We start from the raw sequence: 17,767 nt of genomic DNA, 5'->3' as shown, positions 1-17,767 counted from the left end.
TGGTTGGAGGTTTCCTAGGCGGAAGATGAGGCGCTCTTCCTCCAACCGTCGTGTTGCTATGGTCTGGCGATGGAGGAGTCCAAGGACCTGCATGTCCTTGGTGGAGTGGGAGGGGGAGTTGAAGTGTTGAGCCATGGGGTGGTTGGGTTGGTTGGTCCAGGTGTCCTAGAGGTGTTCTCTGAACCATTCCGCAAGTAGGCGGCCTGTCTCCCCAATATAGAGGAGGCCACATCGGGTGCAGCGGATGCAATAGATGATGTGTGTGGAGGTGCAGGTGAATTTGTGGCGGATATAGAAGTATCCCTTGGGGCCTTGGAGGGAAGTAAGGGGGGAGGTGTGGACGCAAGTTTTGCATTTCTTGCGGTTGCAGGGGAAGGTGCCGGTAGTGGAGGTTGGGTTGGTGGGGAGTGTGGACCTGACGAGGGAGGTTAAGAAGGCATTTAACATGCTTGCCTTCATTGCTCAGATCTTTGAATGTAGGAGTTGGGACGTCATGTTAAAATTGTACAGAACATGGTGAGACCTCTTCTGGAGTACTCTGTGCAGTTCTGGTTGCTCTGCTATAGGAAGAGTATTATTAAATTGGAAAGGGTTGAGATAAGATTGACCAGGATGTTGCTGGGAATGAAGTTTTTGATGGGCTGGGACTCTTTTCACTGGAGTATAAAAAGTTGAGGGGTGAGTTTTTCGAGGTTTATAAAACCATGAGATGCACAGATCAGGGTGAATAGCAAAGGTATTTTCCCCAGGAATGCAAAACAGGTACCAAAGTATCACCACTGATAAGAGTAATTATAATTGACAAGTTTACTGAGGAACTTTTCATTATTTCACAAAAATCCTGTTGCTTTGAGCTCTATGTTTTCTGAGCCTTGCCAATATTAAATAATACTAAGCATTTTAGAACACTGTGACCATATGCCGCAGATATAGTGGGATTAGATAACAAAAAGAAATAAATAATACATTCTGATTTATATAAATTTAAAAATCTTGAAAATGCAATTGCTGATGTGAATAATATATCTTTATTGTAAAATAATGTATGTAATCTCCCTGCTCCTTGTGGACTTGGAATAATAGCCAAATTATATGCATTGATGGATTACCCCTGCACAGTTGTAATTACTTGAGAAGCATTTCATTTCAATGTTTCCTGACATCCAAAAGCAGCAGCAGAAACTCAAACACAGGAAACAGGGACTGAAAGGAAAATTAACTCATCTTAGTTAAAGATTAATTTTAAAAACTACAACTGTTCTGATGTGGCATTTTCAGTTAGATCCTCAAATAGTTAAGTTCTGGCCATCAATCAAAGTGAACTAACTAAAGGGTTTTGAGTATGCAGGGAGCAAATTGAAAGAATCTGTATGTCAGAATGTACGCAAGCTGGTCACCTCCAATACCAAACAAAGGTGACTGCAAAGAAATAGTACCAGATGTAAAAGCTAGAGCTTCACATGAGTAAATAAAAAAGATCAAAGGAAAAACCTGCTTAATTGTCCACAAGAAAAACAACTAAATTGTGGCTAGCTCTCATTTCTGAATTGCTGATGCTGGTACAAAATCGATCTTCAGTAAGCAAGCTATGTCACAACTATTTTTTTGAGTTGGTTCCATTTGGAGCTATTACAGTATGGGAAAATACACTCACCTTATTACAACATCATATTCATCAATTCTTGACCCAAGGGATTTGTTGGCCACTATTCCTCCATTGCCCATGATAATGCATCGCTTGCAGGTTAAACTGAAAAAGACGAAGACTATTTACCATATCTGGAAGTTTCCAAATAAAGGGAGCATTTCAATTGCAAATCTAAATTTACACAGTAATTCTGATGTTCACTGCACTATTGTTAATAGAAAAATAATACAAAACTCCAGTGACATCATCGCTGTGGTTTTGGAGGCACCGACAATAAGGCCAGGACACAAAGAGTTCACTGTGGTGTTGCGTATTAAACTGAAGCAGAAACAGACTCTATGTACCTTTTGAAGTCCAGTTCACAGGAAAGAGATTGACTCTATAGTTTGTGAGTAATCCTCACAACACAACGCAAAGTTATAGTTGCTGCATAACATTTGTGCAAATAGAAAGAGCTCCCAAATATATTGTAAACTGTCATGCCTAATTAAGTGTTAGTTATACAGGAATAAATTCAGCTAATGTGTAATCTTAGCGAGTTTGGAGAAGATTTGTAGCTCAGGCTGAGGTTCTAAATCTAAGTTTGCTGCTGAGCTGGAAGGTTCATTTTCAGATGTTTCGTTACCATACAAGTAACATCATCAGTGAGCCTCTGGTGAGGCTTCACAATGTGTAATCAATTGGAAAAAAGGTTAGTTTTCACGTAGAGAACATTTTTAATGTAGAGGAACAGTGTTCTCTGGCAGAAACTTTTATCTATTCGATAGCAAAGGAGGAAAAGGACTCAATGTTTCCTTACAGTACAGAACCATGAACTAATAATTAGAAGAGCATTAGTTTAAAAATAGGGTAGGAAAATAAAGTTTATTATGCAGGAACCAAATCAAAAGCATCAAGGGAGAGTGGAGGAAATAAATTCAAACTAATATGGAACAATAAAAAGCAGGTTGTTCCCAACAGGTTTATTAAAATCTTTGAGGATGTACCATAGTTGCAGAATGAAGGCAAGTGGATATCTTGCATTTTTACTTCACAAAGCAGTTGATATAGTCTTTGACATGAAACTAATGGCTAAAGTAAAATCTCATGGGATCATGAAGGAAATTTAGATTCAGAGTATTAATTTGCGAGATAATAGGAAACAGAAAGGAGTTATCAATGGCAGTAATTCTAATTGAGCAGCTGTGACTGTCAAAGTTCCCCACGGATATAACCTGCAATTCCTTTTGTTCACAATATTTATTAAACATCTCAATGAAGGTAACATGAATATAAAATACAAGGAAATAATCAATTTGTATAAAATGTATTTTTTCAATTTTCAGCTTTTTTTGCTTTTAAAAGTAACATATTTTCACTCATCGTATGAATCACAAGGTATATTAAATCTCTCAAATAATTTTTGGGCTAATTAATGCATGAGTGATGAACTGAGAAACTATATGAGGGCAAACATATGCTAGGTTATCAGCTAATGTCCTTCCTGTAGGTGGAATAACAATTTTGGCAAGAACCTGGCCTGACATGTAGAGATTAATAACATTAATCTAAATCATGTGGACTTCATTAAAAGACAGAATGCAGCTGATGATATCCAATATATGATGTCATTTTTTTTCAATTTGAAGAACAGGTGGTCACAATGGCCTAACAATTTTAAAGAAGCAAAAATGCACTTGAGTAATATTTACTTTGTACCGTGGATAAATCTGGATGTGGACCAGACTATCTGAGGCCATTTCAAGCTCCTGGGCCTAGATTTTTGCTGCAATACTCAACCTCTCTATCATAGCAAAAATGGCAGACAATCCCAAACATTTGAAATCTAATCCCCCAATATGTTTGCATGGGGAGTTAATGGGTCCAAGTTAAAGTTTCAAGAACTTAAATTTTGTGGAGGCAGCTACCCCAAGAAATCAGCTGCTTCCTCCACTTCTGTCTTAATTTGGTGACATGGATGTCTGAAATATGAAAAGTGTGGATTAAACATAGGAGAAGATCTAAACATTGTGGGATTATTCAGATAGCCCTTTGGAGAGTTAAAGTCCTAGGAGCCAATTTGGATATAACACCAGGACAATTCAGGAGATTGGCTGTTCTTTGAGGAAGGGAAGGTGTCCTATGGGATGATTAAATCACAGGCATGAATGTATGCAAAAACTGTATAAACTGTAAGCATCAAGCTCACTAGAACAGTCAACAGACCTATCAAAGGCACTGCTGAAAGCACCTGGCAAAGGGAATTGTCAGTTGTGTCAGAGGGACCTAGCAAGACGAACTCTGAAATACATGCCAAAAGTGTCAAATGTAACTGTCAAAAGTATCAAGAGGAATCACCAAAACCTATTGTTAAAGCAAGATGTTAAGGTGTCAATACATTTAAAAGTCCTGCCCCTTAAAAACTTGAAAAAATCACCTCGAGAGTTTAAAAGAAAAGCATTATTTGGTCTGTCCATTGACCGATGCCTGAGGACTGGATCAGTGCTGCATCACTGATACTGCATCTGTAGAGTGTCTGTCATTTCACAGAATGATTGACAACTCCAAGTTTCGACCTCAGACTAGGAATTCCAATGTTTGTTTTTAGTAGTCATTATGTGCCTGAATAAAATGTTTGTTATTATAAGGCTTTCAATCAGAATTGGAAATGTTGTAAATGGGATTTTATTGAAATTGAAATACTTATTATCACTTGCATTTCATAATAAATAACACAGTAAATTACAGTGAAAAGCTTCAATAGTTGCCAAAGTCCAGCGCCATTTTGAATACATTAAGAATGAAAAAGTCTATCTTCATTCCTCCACCTTGCTGCAACCTGAACTAGATCCACCAACATCGGCGTCATCACCCTTTAGTTGCTGAACCCACACTTGCCCTGCAACTAGGAATCCCTGGCTCCGAGCCTACTCCAATGGGGGGCTGCTGCTGCCATCGCATTTATAACCAGAGGTTCCTGCTCTATGCCACTTCAATGATGCTGCCAGAAATTCCTGGTCTGGGCCTCTTGCAACCAGAGGTCCCTGGCTTCACTGCCAGGCCAGGCTGCTGCTGCCTTGCCAAGAGTCCCACTACTTATGTCTCCTCCGAGATGTTGCTTTGCCAGTGCCACCACCTTGATAAGTCTGTTGCTAGCTCTGATCGCTAGAGGAGCTTTGCTGCCACTGGTGCCACCCCCAAATGGCAGGAGGATGACCTTACTGCCACTGTGGTCACTGCTGGCTCCAACCATCGGGAGGCTACCTCTATTCTGCACAAAACCCACTCTTGCTGCTGCGCCAGTGCTGCTGACCAACCTGCTGGAAATGGCTTCAAAGAAAATAAAAATGAACGAAACAAACAATAGAGAAAAGAAAAAGAGCAAAAGTGAAAAGAAACAAAAGATGAGCCCCGGCTCAAGATTCCACATGCAGCCAGTGTTTCTTCAGTAAAGGTAAGTCTATAAAAGACACATGGAATTTTCTATTGTTTAATATCAGCATTGATCCTCATGTCTGTCCATGGTAGATAATGGATGAGTTGGCACAGGGCAACAGAAAAACGTATTGAATGGAGGCAACATTGGTTGTGGAATAAGGGCCTTAAACGGCCATGGGTGGAGTATACATGCATGGAATAAGAGGTGTTAAGACAGCTTGCAATGGCATTGGTTAGCATGGAAGGGAAAATGAGGAGTGAGTGGGGGTGGGGACATCATGTGAAGGATGAGGACTCATGGGATTTTTTATATTTTATCCTTTCTTAAAACGTTTTTGTACACAGTGCTAGAGCTGCCAGAAAGACTATAAGACCATAAGACATAGGAGTGGAAGTAAGGCCATTCGGCCCATCGAGTCCACTCCGCCATTCAATCATGGCTGATGCGCATTTCAGCTCCACTTACCAGCGTTCTCCCCGTAGCCCTTAATTCCTCTAGACAACAAGAATCTATCAATCTCGGCCTTGAAGACATTTAGCGTCCCGGCTTCCACTGCACTCCGTGGCAATGAATTCCACAGGCCCACCACTCTCTGGCTGAAGAAATGTCTCCGCATTTCTGTTCTGAAATGACCCCCTCTAATTCTAAGGCTGTGTCCACGGGTCCTAGTCTCCTCGTCTAACGGAAACAATTTCCTAGCATCCACCTTTTCCAAGCCATGTATTATTTTGTACGTCTCTATTAAGTCTCCCCTTAATCTTCTAAACTCCAACGAATACAATCCCAGTATCCTCAACCGTTCCTCATATGTTAGACCTGTCATTCCAGGGATCATCCATGTGAATCTCCGCTGGACACGTTCCAGTGCCAGTATGTCCTTCCTGAGGTGTGGGGACCAAAACTGGACACAGTACTCCAAATGGGGCCTAACCAGAGCTTTATAAAGTCTTAGTAGTACATCTCTGCTTTTATATTCCAACCCTCTTGAGATAAGAGACAACATTGCATTCGCTTTCTTAATCACGGACTCAACCTGCATGTTTATCTTTCGAGAATCCTCGACTAGCACTCCCAGATCCCTTTGTGCTTTGGCTTTATTAATTTTCTCACCATTTAGAAAGTAGTCTATGCTTTTATTCTTTTTGCCAAAGTGCAAGACCTCGCACTTGCTCATGTTAAATTCCATCAGCCATTTCCTGGACCACTCTCCCAACCTGTCTAGATCCTTCTGTAGCCTCCCCACTTCCTCAGTACTACCTGCCTGTCCACCTAACTTCGTATCATCGGCAAACTTCGCTAGAATGCCCCCGGTTCCATCATCCAAATCATTAATATATAATGCGAACAGCTGTGGCCCCAGCACCGAACCCTGCGGGACACCGCTCGTTACCGGCTGCCATTCTGAAAAAGAACCTTTTATCCCAACTCTCTGCCTTCTGTTAGACAGCCAATCCTCAATCCATCCCAGCAGCTCACCTCGAACACCATGGGCCCTCACCTTGCTCAGCAGCCTCCCGTGTGGCACCTTATCAAAGGCCTTTTGAAAGTCTAGATAGACCACATCCACTGGGTTTCCTGGTCTAACCTACTTGTTACCTCTTCAAAAAATTCCAACAGGTTTGTCAGGCATGACCTCCCTTTACTAAATCATGTTGACTTGTTCTAATCAGACTCTGCTCTTCCAAGAATTTAGAAACCTCATCCTTAATGATGGATTCTAGAATTTTACCAACAACCGAGGTTAAGCTGATTGGCCTATAATTTTCCATCTTTTGCCTTGATCCTTTCTTGAACAAGGGGGTTACAACAGCCATCTACCAATCATCCGGGACCTTTCCTGACTCCAGTGACTCTTGAAAGATCTCAACCAATGCCTCTGCTATTTCCTCAGCCACCTCTCTCAGAACTCTAGGGTGTATCCCATCGGGGCCAGGAGATTTATCAATTTTAAGACTTTTTAACTTTTCTAGCACTATCTCTTTCGTAATGGCAACCATACTCAACTCAGCCCCGTGACACCCTTTAATTTTTGGGATATTACTCATGTCTTCCACTGTGAAAACTGATGCAAAGTACTTGTTAAGTTCTCCTGCTATTTCCTTATCTCCCATCACTAGGCTTCCTGCATCAGTTTGAAGTGGCCCAATGTCTACTTTTGCCTGTAGTTTGTTTCTTATGTACTGAAAGAAACTTTTACTATTATTTCTAATATTACTGGCTAGCCTACCTTCATATTTGATCCTCTCATTTCTTATTACACTCTTTGTTATCCTCTGTTTGCTTTTGTATCCTTCCCAATCTTCTGATTTCCCACTGTTCTTAGCCACTTTATAGGATCTCTCTTTTTCTTTAATACATTTCCTGACTTCCTTTGTCAGCCAAGGTTGTCTAATCCCTCCCCGGTTAATCTTTCTTTTCTTGGGAATGAACCTCTGTACAGTGTCCTCAATTATACCTACAAACTCCTGCCATTTTTGCTCTACTGTCTTCCCGGTTAGCCTCTACTTCCAGTCTATTTTAGTCAGTTCCTCTCTCATGCCCTCATAATTACCTTTATTCAACTGTAACACCATTACATCCGATTTTGCCTTCTCCCTTTCAAACTCCAGACTGAACTCTACCATATTATGGTCGCTACTTCCTAAGGGTTCCCTTACTTTAAGATCTTTTATAGAGTCTGGTTCATTGCAAAGCACTAGGTCCAGAATAGCCTGCTCTCTTGTGGGCTCCATGACAAGCTGTTCCAAAAAGCCATCCTGTAAGCATTCCATGAATTCCCTTTCTTTAGATCCACTAGGAACATTATTTACCCAGTCCACCTGCATATTGAAGTCTCCCATGATCAATGTAACCTTGCCTTTCTGACATGCCTTCTCTATTTCCCGGTACATGTTGCGTCCCTGGTCCTGACCACTGTTAGGAGGTCTATACACAACTCCAATTATGTTTTTTTTTGCCTTTGTGGTTCCTCAATTCCACCCACACAGACTCCACATCATCCGACGCTGTGTCATTCAATACCATAGATTTAATTTTGTTCTCAACTAACAAGGCAACCCCACCCCCTCTGCCCACCTCTCTGTCTTTTCGATAAGTTGAAAAACCATGGAGGTTTAACTGCCAGTCCTGACCCCCCTGTAACCAAGTCTCTGTGATGCCTACTATATCATAATCATTCACTATTATCTGTGCCATTAGTTCATCGGCTTTGTTATGAATGCTACGAGCATTCAGGTAAAGTGCCTTAATGCTAACTTCCTTATCATTAGAGATGTTGGTAGTCATATGTCCTAAGTTATCCTTGCTTTTTACTGTATTCTCAGTCTGCCTCAATTTTAAATCCGCCTGGAAACATGCTATCCTGCTGCTTATCTTGCCATTTACCTCCATACTCCCTGTCCATTTCACTTCCCCTTCCCCCCAACTCAGAAGTTTAAAGTCCTACTGACCACCCTATTTATCCTCTTCGCTAGAACATTGGTACCTGATCGGTTCAGGTGGAGACCGTCCCAACGGTACAGATCCCCCCTGTTCCAAAACTGATGCCAATGCCCCATGAAGTGGATGCCAATGCCCCATGAAAGGCTTCCAGATAGGTCATTTCCGCACTTGGCATCCTTCTTCCTACATCCAGGATTGTCAGCCCTGAGTTTAAATATAATTTGCTCCACAAATTGAAAATCTAACGTTTAGATAGACATTTTAAGAAATTGAATTCAGAGACTCACAAATTCTTGTGACTGCATATATGATGAACGAACCAAAATCAATGCTTTATACATGACAATAAGGAGCTTGTCCCATATTATTTTCTTTGATACAACTAAAGTCAACATTCTTTCAAAAGATATCAGAATCTCCAGGAAAAAAAACTCTCAAGGTGGTAACAGCAAATTTATGGTTATCTAGTGGTATTCAATGGGTTGGTTGAAGATGTCACACAACTATTTGATAATTACTGAGGAATAATACACAGGGATTGACTTGTCATTGCCACATAATATTAATGGATATCGATATATTCATCGGTACACTATGTTTGATGTAGGGGCATATTAAGGAATGCAACTTGGGAAAACCTGAAAGTCAAATAGCTGCTTTGCGGTCAGAGATAACTGAAAGTAATCAAAATTAAAACTGAGCAACATTTCAAAATTAATAAAGTTGTAAGGTATACAACTTAGTGACTTTTGAGAAGATTTGTAGTTCATATGTTCTGGGTGTAAATTTGCTCGCCGAGCTGGAAGGTTTGTTTTCAGCCGAACTTGGTAACATCATCAGTGAGCATCCAGTGAAGCACTGGTTTTCTGTCCCGCTCTCTATTTATATGTCTTGGTTTCTTAGGGTGGGTGATATCATTTCAAGTTGTTTTTCTCAGAGAATGGTAGATGGGGTCCAAATTGATGTGTTTATTAATGGAGTTCCGGTTAGAATTCCATGCTTCTAGGAACTTTCGTGCGTGTCTGTTTAGCTTGTCCTAGGATGGATGTGTTATCCCAGTCAAAATGGTGTCCTTCTTCCTTTGTATGTGTTTTTGTAGCTAGTTAATGTTCATGTATCCTGGTGGCTAGTTTTCTGCCTGCTTGTCTGATGTACTTTTGTTACAGTCCTTGTATGGTATTTTGTAAATGCCATTTGTTTTGCTGGTTGTTTGTGTAGGGCCTTTTAGGTTCATTAGCCACTGTTTAAATGTGTTGATAGGTTTGTGGGCTACCATGATGCCAAGACGTCTGATAGTTTGGAAGTTATTTCAGAAATGTCGTTGATATAAGGTAATGTGGCTAGAGTTTCTGGGTGTGCTTTGTCTGCTTGTTTGGGCTTGTTATTGAGAAATTGGTGTCTACTGGCTATCCATTCTTCTTGTATAGGAATATTTCTTCTGCTCTTGGTAGTCTCTGTGTGCTGCTGCTTGCTGAAATAATGTCCTGATGCAGCTCCATTTGTGGGTGTTGCTTCTGTAGTTAAGTATGTGGTCTGTGTCTTGTTTCCCTGTACATGCATGGTTTGAAGCTCCCCATTAACTGTTCACTCTGCTCTGACATCTAGGAATGGGCGTTTGTTGTCATTCTCCTCCTCTTTTGTGAATTTTGTGCCAGTAAGGATATTGTTCATGGTGTTGTAGGTTCCCTATATTTGTTCTGTTTTGTGATGACAAAGGTGTCATCCATGTAGCAGACCCAAAGTTTAGGTTGGATAGTTGGGAGGGCTGTTTGTTCGAGCCTCTGCGTTACTGCTTCTGCTAGGAACCCTGATACTAGTCATTCCCATGGGTGTTCTGTCGACTTGCTTGTCGGGTCTTGCTATTGAAATTGAAATGGGTGATAAGGCACAGGCCAACTAGCTTGATTATGTTATCTTTGCAGATGAAGTCTGATGTTTGTGTCTTTGGTTCTTCTAGTAGTGCAACCAGTGTTTCTTTGGCCAGGTTGATGTTAATTGATGTGCACAGGGCTCTCACATTAAAGGAGACCATTATTTCATCCTCTTCTATCTTTATGTCTTTGATGATGTTCAGGAATTCTTGGGCAGAGCGAACAGTCAATGGGGAGCTTCAAACCAGCGTATACAGGAAAACACCACACATAGACCAAATAACTACAGAAACAATCATCCCAACACACACAAACGGAGCTGCATCAGGACATTATTTCAGCGAGCAACAACACACTACAGCACCCAGGAACTAGGAAGAGCAGGAGAAAAATACCTGTACTGCGTATTCAAAAAGAATGGATACCCAATAAATACAGGGAGACAGTGAGGTCTGCAGATGCTGGGGAGTGTGTGTTGCTGGAAAAGCACAGCAGGTCAGGCAGCATCCAAGGAGCAGGAAAATCGACTTTTTGGGCCTGACCCTTCCTCATTCCTGCTCCTCAGATGCTGCCTGACCTGCTTTCATTTTCCAACACACTCTCAACCCAATAAGTACATTCCACCAATTTCTCAACAAAACGCCCAAACAAGCAGACAGAACGTGCCCAGAAACATTAGCCACATTACCTTACATCAACGACATTTCTGAAATGACTTCCAAACTATCAGACGTCTTGGCATCATGGTAGCCCACAAACCTACCAACACACTTAAACAGTGGCTAATGAACCTAAAAGGCCCAATACAAACCACCAGCAAAACAAATGGCATTTACAAATAACCATGCAAGGAATGTAAGAAATAGTAGATCAAACAAGCAGGCAGAAAACTAGCCACCAGGATACATGAACATTAACTAGCCACAAAAAGATATGATCCACTATCACTAGTATCCTTACATACAGATAAAGGAGGACACCGTTTTGACTGGGACAACACATCCATCCTAGGACAAGCTAAACAGAGACACACACGAGAATTCGTAGAAGCATGGCATTCTAACTGGAGCTCCACCAATAAACACATTGATTTGGACTCCATCAACCATCTTCTGAGAAAAAGAACTGGAAATGATATCATCCACTCTAAGAAACCAAGACAGAAATAGAAAGCAGGACATGACACCAATGCTTCACCGGAGGCTCACTGGTGATGTTACCTAGTATGGTGACGAAACCTCTGAAAATGAACCTTCCAGCTCAGTGCACAAACCGAGGTATAAAGTTTCTTAAAATGAAAAAACACTAATATAAATTTTTGAACATCTTCTCACACACAGAAAAACATCAAGTAGCTTCACAGCAAGGTAGACAATAAGCTTCAACATGTAGGACGGAGAAAAAGAAAAGATGGACGGAGAGGTAAAAGCAGTTTAAGAAGGTTTTCAAAATAAAGAAGGAAGGGAAGGATAAAGATGCCAAGAAAAAGGAAGGAAAAGGGCCTGGGTGAAGAAGCAGTTACTGATAGTGGAACTAAAAATATATAGTAAGGCTGAATGCATGAATATAATGCTGGAGGAATAATCACAGAGGTAAAGAGTGACTCTCTTTCGAAACTTAAAGGAAAGAATTACTATCTTAACGACAGTGTTTTCAACCAAGATTGTGATCAGAGCTTTGTAAGGATAGGGGTGTATATTGTAGAACAAGTTAAATGCAGTCAGTGCATTTTGATTGAGTCATAGCTTCGGGAATATATTCAACAGATTACTTTATGAACACTGACACAAATTATGTATTCCTGATGGACAATACGCAATGAAAAAGTTATGCTGATGCATGTCTCTAAGGCGTTTTTTTAACCCTTTAACTTTAGTACTGAATGAAAAGACCTGTGACTTCCAGAGCCATAAATAAACCACTTATCTGACATCTCTGAAGTCCATTCAAATTTACTGCTAATTTCTTAAATCAGACCATGCATAAGGAACAAATTACCATCATATCAGAGTAGCTGCAAAAAGATAGGGAAAATTTATTGACATCCTAAGGAATCTAACCAGTGTCTGAAGCCAGAATATGTATAAAATATGAACCTTTGTTTGGAAACACTCAACATGAAAGTCACTGGGCATGCCTATCAGCCATGGAAACAACTGTGACCTATCAATATCAAAATAATTGCTTCTCAGCTGTTAGTGGAAATTTGAGGTTGCTTATTTCAAACATTTTGCGAGAACTGCCTTGTCTCGGAAATAATTTATATTTCCCTTAAAAGTATAGTTGCACTGTTCCTTTCTATATTCTTGTACCTACCTGTCCAGATATGAAGTCAAAGTGTAGTGCTTAGTTATCCCCAGAATCTTCTGTATAACTGACTCTGTAAAAACAAAAATGACAGAAAACCAAATTCAGCAAAAGCAGCAGCTTTTATTATGCATTTTGTCTATCCCTTTCTAAATATTCCAGATTAAAGAATAAAATCACAGAACTGATGTATTGAATTTCAAACTTATTTCCCCTCAAAACAAGAGGGATGTTCTGATGTTATTCTTCAATGACAACACAGTGCTGCAGTTTTTCTGTTCACCCTCATGTTATACAAACCAATACACCCCACCAAGTTAGTTCAAATAATGACAGCTGCATGATCTGTTCAGACTGCGAATTCTTCCAAAACCTCATCAAAAAACTACTCAAGAAACTTCCAGGTTAAAATACATTGGCAAGACAGTAATTTCACATGTCTAATACGATATTAAAATATACTAACAGGTGAGGATACAGACATGGGTAAGAGTACAGGAAGACAGATGGTGTATTTTTAGGATTTCAATTAACCTTTCTGCCTCGGTTAGTTTATTGATCACGAAATACAAGAAAATTATAACACATAACATACAGCAAGCAATACAGCACAGGAATGAGTTCTTTGGCCCAGATGTTGTGCCGAACATGACGCCAAATTAAACTATTTCCTTCTGCCTATTCATGGACCATATGCCTCCATTCCTTGCATGTAACTGCCTCCATCACCACCAGTCCTCTGGCAGCACATTCCAGATACCTAACACTCTGAGTAAAACCTTGCCCCTCGCAACTCCTTTGAATTTTCCCCCTCTCACCTTAAATGATTCCCCTCTAGTATTAGACATTTTAACTCTAGGAACAAGATTCTGACTGTCAGCTCTATCGAAGCATCACATAATTTTATTGATGTCTATGAAGTCTCTCCTTAGTCTCGAAATGTCTATCAAGTCTCCCCTCAGTCTCAGTGATCCAGATAAAACAACCCTAGTTTTTCTAGCCTCTCCTTATAGCTCATACAAATTTTTACATTTGTAAGAATTGTAATCTAATACTTCAATTAAGAAACCAGGTTAGACTACACCAATCAATTTTCTAATACGCTGCAAAACTGGCATTATAAACTAACTTGCAGCACTGCACTGTAATTGTCAGCCCTTCTGCACTCAGCACTGAAGCAATGTACTTAGCCCTGACCTTGGAAAAAGCTACCCACAAAGACTGACATTTGTAGTAGCGTGGATTTCATCTTTACTAACATCAATTTGAAAGGTGGCACCAAGTCAATGTGATTGCCAAGCATCTGACAACTGTGACACCATTAAGCAGAATAAACAGCCTCAACATATTCCCAGGTAACAAATCAGGAAGTTTGGAATTGCTAGCAGAAAAAAGATATTTGGATGTAGACATATGAAGCTAAAGTATCACTGACTTCTTAATACCTTTTGTTAAGCTGGAAGACATTAGAATAAATAATCACAGGAATAATATGTCTTCTACATCATAAGTCACACCATACAAGTTGAACCCATTTTTCAAAGCTCAAAAATAATGTTTTTGCAAATACTCAGTATTTACATTTCCTCCTCAATATGCTAGAATACGATGAATAGTTTTGTGCTCCTTGTCAAAGGAAAGATATATTGGCATTGGAGGCAGTCCAGTAAATATTCATTCGGCTGATACAAAGTGTGGAAGGACCATCTTAACAGGAGAGGTTGAGTAGATTGGGCCTATACTAATTGGAGTATAGAAGAATGAGATGTAACCCATTGAAACATACAAAATTTTGACAGGGTATTGATCAGTGGTGTGCTACAAGGATCAGTATTGGGTCCAATGCTTTTTGTCATTTATATAAAGGACTTGAATGTGAAAATAGGAGGTATAGTTAGTAAATTTGCAGATGACACCAAAATTGGAATTGTTGTGGACAGTGAAGAAGGTTACCTCAGATTACAACAGGATCTTGATCAGATGGGTCAATGGGCCAAGGAGTAGTAGATGGAGTTTAATTTAGATAAATGTGAGATGCTACATTTTGGAAAGGGCAGGATTTTAACATTTAATGGTAAGGTCCTGTGGAGTGTTGCTGAACAAAGAAACCTTAGAGTGCAGGTTCCTAATTCCTTGAAAGTGGAGTCACAGGCAGAAAGGACAGTGAAGAAGGCATTTAGTACACTTTCCTTTATTGACCAGAGTACTGAGCTAGGAGTTGGAAGGTCATGTTGCGACTGTACAGGACATTGGCTAGGTCATTTTTGGAATATTGTGTGCAATTCTGGTCTGCCTCCTATCGGAAAGATGTTGTGAAAAATGAAAGGGTTCAGATAAGATTTACAAGGGTGATGCCAGGGTTGGAGGGATTGAATTATAGGAAGTGGCTGTATGGGCTGGGGCTGTTTTCCCTGGAATGTCAAAGACTTAGGTAAGATCTTATAGAGTTTTATAAAACCACGAGGGGCATGGATAAGGTAAATAGACAAGGTCTTTTCCCTGGATTGGAGGAGTCCATAACTAGAGGACATAGCTTTAGGGTGAGAGGGCAAGTTTTAAAAGGGACCTAAGGGGCAACTTTTACATGCAGAGAGTAGTCGTGTATGGAATGAGCTGCCAGAGGAAGTGGGGGAGGCTGGTACAATTACAACATTTAAAAGGCATTTAAGATGGGTATATGAATAGGAAGGGTTTAGAGGGATATGGGCCAAGTGCTGGCAAATGGGACTAGACTAATTCAGGATATCTGGTCAGCAAGGACAAGTTGGACTGAAGGGTCTGTTTCCATGCTGTACAGCTCTAACGACTCTATGTGGAATGATTATTTCCTCACGTGGGAGAGTCTTGGACTAGACGGTATAATCTCAGAACAAAGGGTCACCCATTTAAGACAGGAATGAGGAGGAATTTCTTCTCTCAGACGGTTGTTAAAGTATGGAATTCCTTACAGTGGAGGACTGTTGAGGCTGTCATTAAATATATTCTAAGTTGAGCTAGACAGATTTTTCATTAGTAAGAGAATAAAGGGTAATGAAGAAAAGGCAGGAAAGTGGTGTTGAGAATTATCAGATCATTCATGATCTCATTCAATGGTGGAGCACACTTGATGATCTGAATCGCTTACTTTTGCTCCGACACATTATGGCCTTATGAACCATTGGCCTGCTAGCAATGGAGGAGTGGGGCACATTCTGGAATGTAAGTTTGCAAACTGTGTTTAAGTACAGTTCTGCTGCTAACGGTCCATAGCACCTCACGGATGCCTAGCCTTGAGTTGCAAGATTTTTTCAAAATCTGTTCCATTTAGCACAGTAAGTGCCATACAACACAACGGAGGATATTCTCAATGTGAAGAGTTCCGTGGCAAGTAACTTACCTCCAAACTCCCCTGCAAGACACAAGTCATGATTGTGAAAGGACTGTGAGATTATGCTGTCTGGTCCCAGACTCACCCACATGAGGAAACCTTTCCACATCTACCATGTTAAAATTTGGAATGTTTCAATAAAGTTACATCTCATTCTTCTATATTCCAATAGGTATAGGCCCAAGCTACTCAACCTCTCCTGTTAAGACAGTTCTTCCAAACTTAGAATCAGCCTATTGAATTTTCACTGGACTGCCTCCAATGCTATTATATTTTTCCTTTGATAAGGACAACAAAACTATCTATCGTATTCCAGCATATTGAGGAGGAAATGTAAATGCTGGTGGCTTGGATAAGTGTGGCACACATAGAACTCAAGAATTTCAATATCATCCAGAATAAAGTAGCTCACTTGAGTGGTGAACCTGTGGAATTCACTATCTTAGAAAGCTGTCAACGCCAAAACATTGTACGATTTCAAGAAGGAGATGGATTTGGACTTGGGGCTGGTGAGTTCTAAGGATATGGGGTGAAAATAGGCACAGGCTATCGAGTTGGATAATCTGTCATGATCATAATGAGTGAAGGAGCAGGTTCGAAGGGGAAAATGGGCTACTCCTGCTCTTATTTAACAAAGAGACATTAACAAAATGATTAAAGAGACGCTAGCAATGATGGCCTGCTTCTGTGCTGAAACCATTCTATGATTTTATGAGGGGGTCGTGTGGCATAGTGGTCATGTACCTATCTCTGCGTTAGGAGGCCCAGGTTCAGGTCCAACCTGATCCAGAGCTATATAATAACATCTTTGAACAAGATGATTGCAAAATATCCCTATGATTTTAAGATACCCTTGTCCTCCAACACGATACAATAAAGCTGGTAGCCATGATGTGGTTGCAGGAGTTGGGCTGGGGCGGTCAAGGTCAGAAGTCACACAACACCAGGTTATAATCCAACAGGTTTACATGAAATCACAAGCTTTCAGAGTTCTGCTACTTTGTCACTTCACCTGACGAAGGAGTATACTCCGAAAGCTTGTACTTTCAATCAAACCTGTTGGATTATAATCTGGTGTCGTGTGACATCTGACCATACAATAAAGCTCAAAGAAGTTCTTGTGGCACAGTGGTACTTTTCCCACTTTGGGCCAGAACGTCTCGATTAAGGTCCTATGTGCCCAGGCGATGTATTGTAACATGTCTGAACAGGTTTATTAAAAACTGTAATGATAATTAAATACAAATGGTATATAGGAGAAAATGAAGACTGCAGATCCTGAAGATCAGAGTCGAGTGTGTGGTGTTGGAAAAGCACAGCAGGTGAGGCAGCATCCGAGGAGCAGCAGAATTGACATGATGGGCATAAGCCCCTCATCAGGAATGAAGGCTTATGCCCAAAATGTCAATTTTCCTGCTCCTCGGATGCTGCCTGACTTGCTGTGCTTTTCCAATACCACACTCTCGACCCAAATGATATATAGTTAACATACAGATTGGCAAGGTCTTCAAGGTTCAGTTGGATGAATTTGTTAAACCAAAAATCAGTGAAAATCAATGAGTGTGATAAGCTTGGAATTTGGTAGAGGTTTGAGAAGATACTAGGCAGGAAACTAGTAAAACAAATTAGAGCAATTGGTTGGGAGAGGATACTAAATTAGTATGGATTGAAAATTAGTTAAAAAGACAGGAAACAGGAATAAACAAATCATTTTC

General features: G+C 40.4%; 1 protein-coding gene across 4 annotated transcripts in view; it reads right to left on the bottom strand.

Moving 5' to 3' along the window:
• LOC122554242 (CMP-N-acetylneuraminate-beta-1,4-galactoside alpha-2,3-sialyltransferase-like) overlaps positions 1-17,767 on the bottom strand; it is a 506,893-nt gene that overhangs the window by 174,035 nt on the left and 315,091 nt on the right. For all 4 annotated transcript variants that reach the window (XM_087990522.1, XM_087990523.1, XM_043698959.2 and 1 more), the window contains 2 exons: positions 12,695-12,758; positions 1,655-1,750 (listed from right to left, as the gene is read on the bottom strand). In XM_087990522.1, coding sequence (XP_087846648.1) covers positions 1,655-1,750; positions 12,695-12,758 — 160 coding nt within the window. The remainder of the gene's footprint in view (positions 1-1,654; positions 1,751-12,694; positions 12,759-17,767) is intronic.

Source organism: Chiloscyllium plagiosum, unplaced genomic scaffold, assembly GCF_037043375.1.
Source record: "Chiloscyllium plagiosum isolate Xiang-an unplaced genomic scaffold, Cpla_swu_hap1 HiC_scaffold_9, whole genome shotgun sequence".
In the NCBI taxonomy this organism is placed as follows: Eukaryota; Metazoa; Chordata; class Chondrichthyes; order Orectolobiformes; family Hemiscylliidae; genus Chiloscyllium; species Chiloscyllium plagiosum.
The sequence above is the reverse complement of the archived record's forward strand: the minus strand, read 5'-3'. Positions and strand labels throughout refer to the sequence as shown.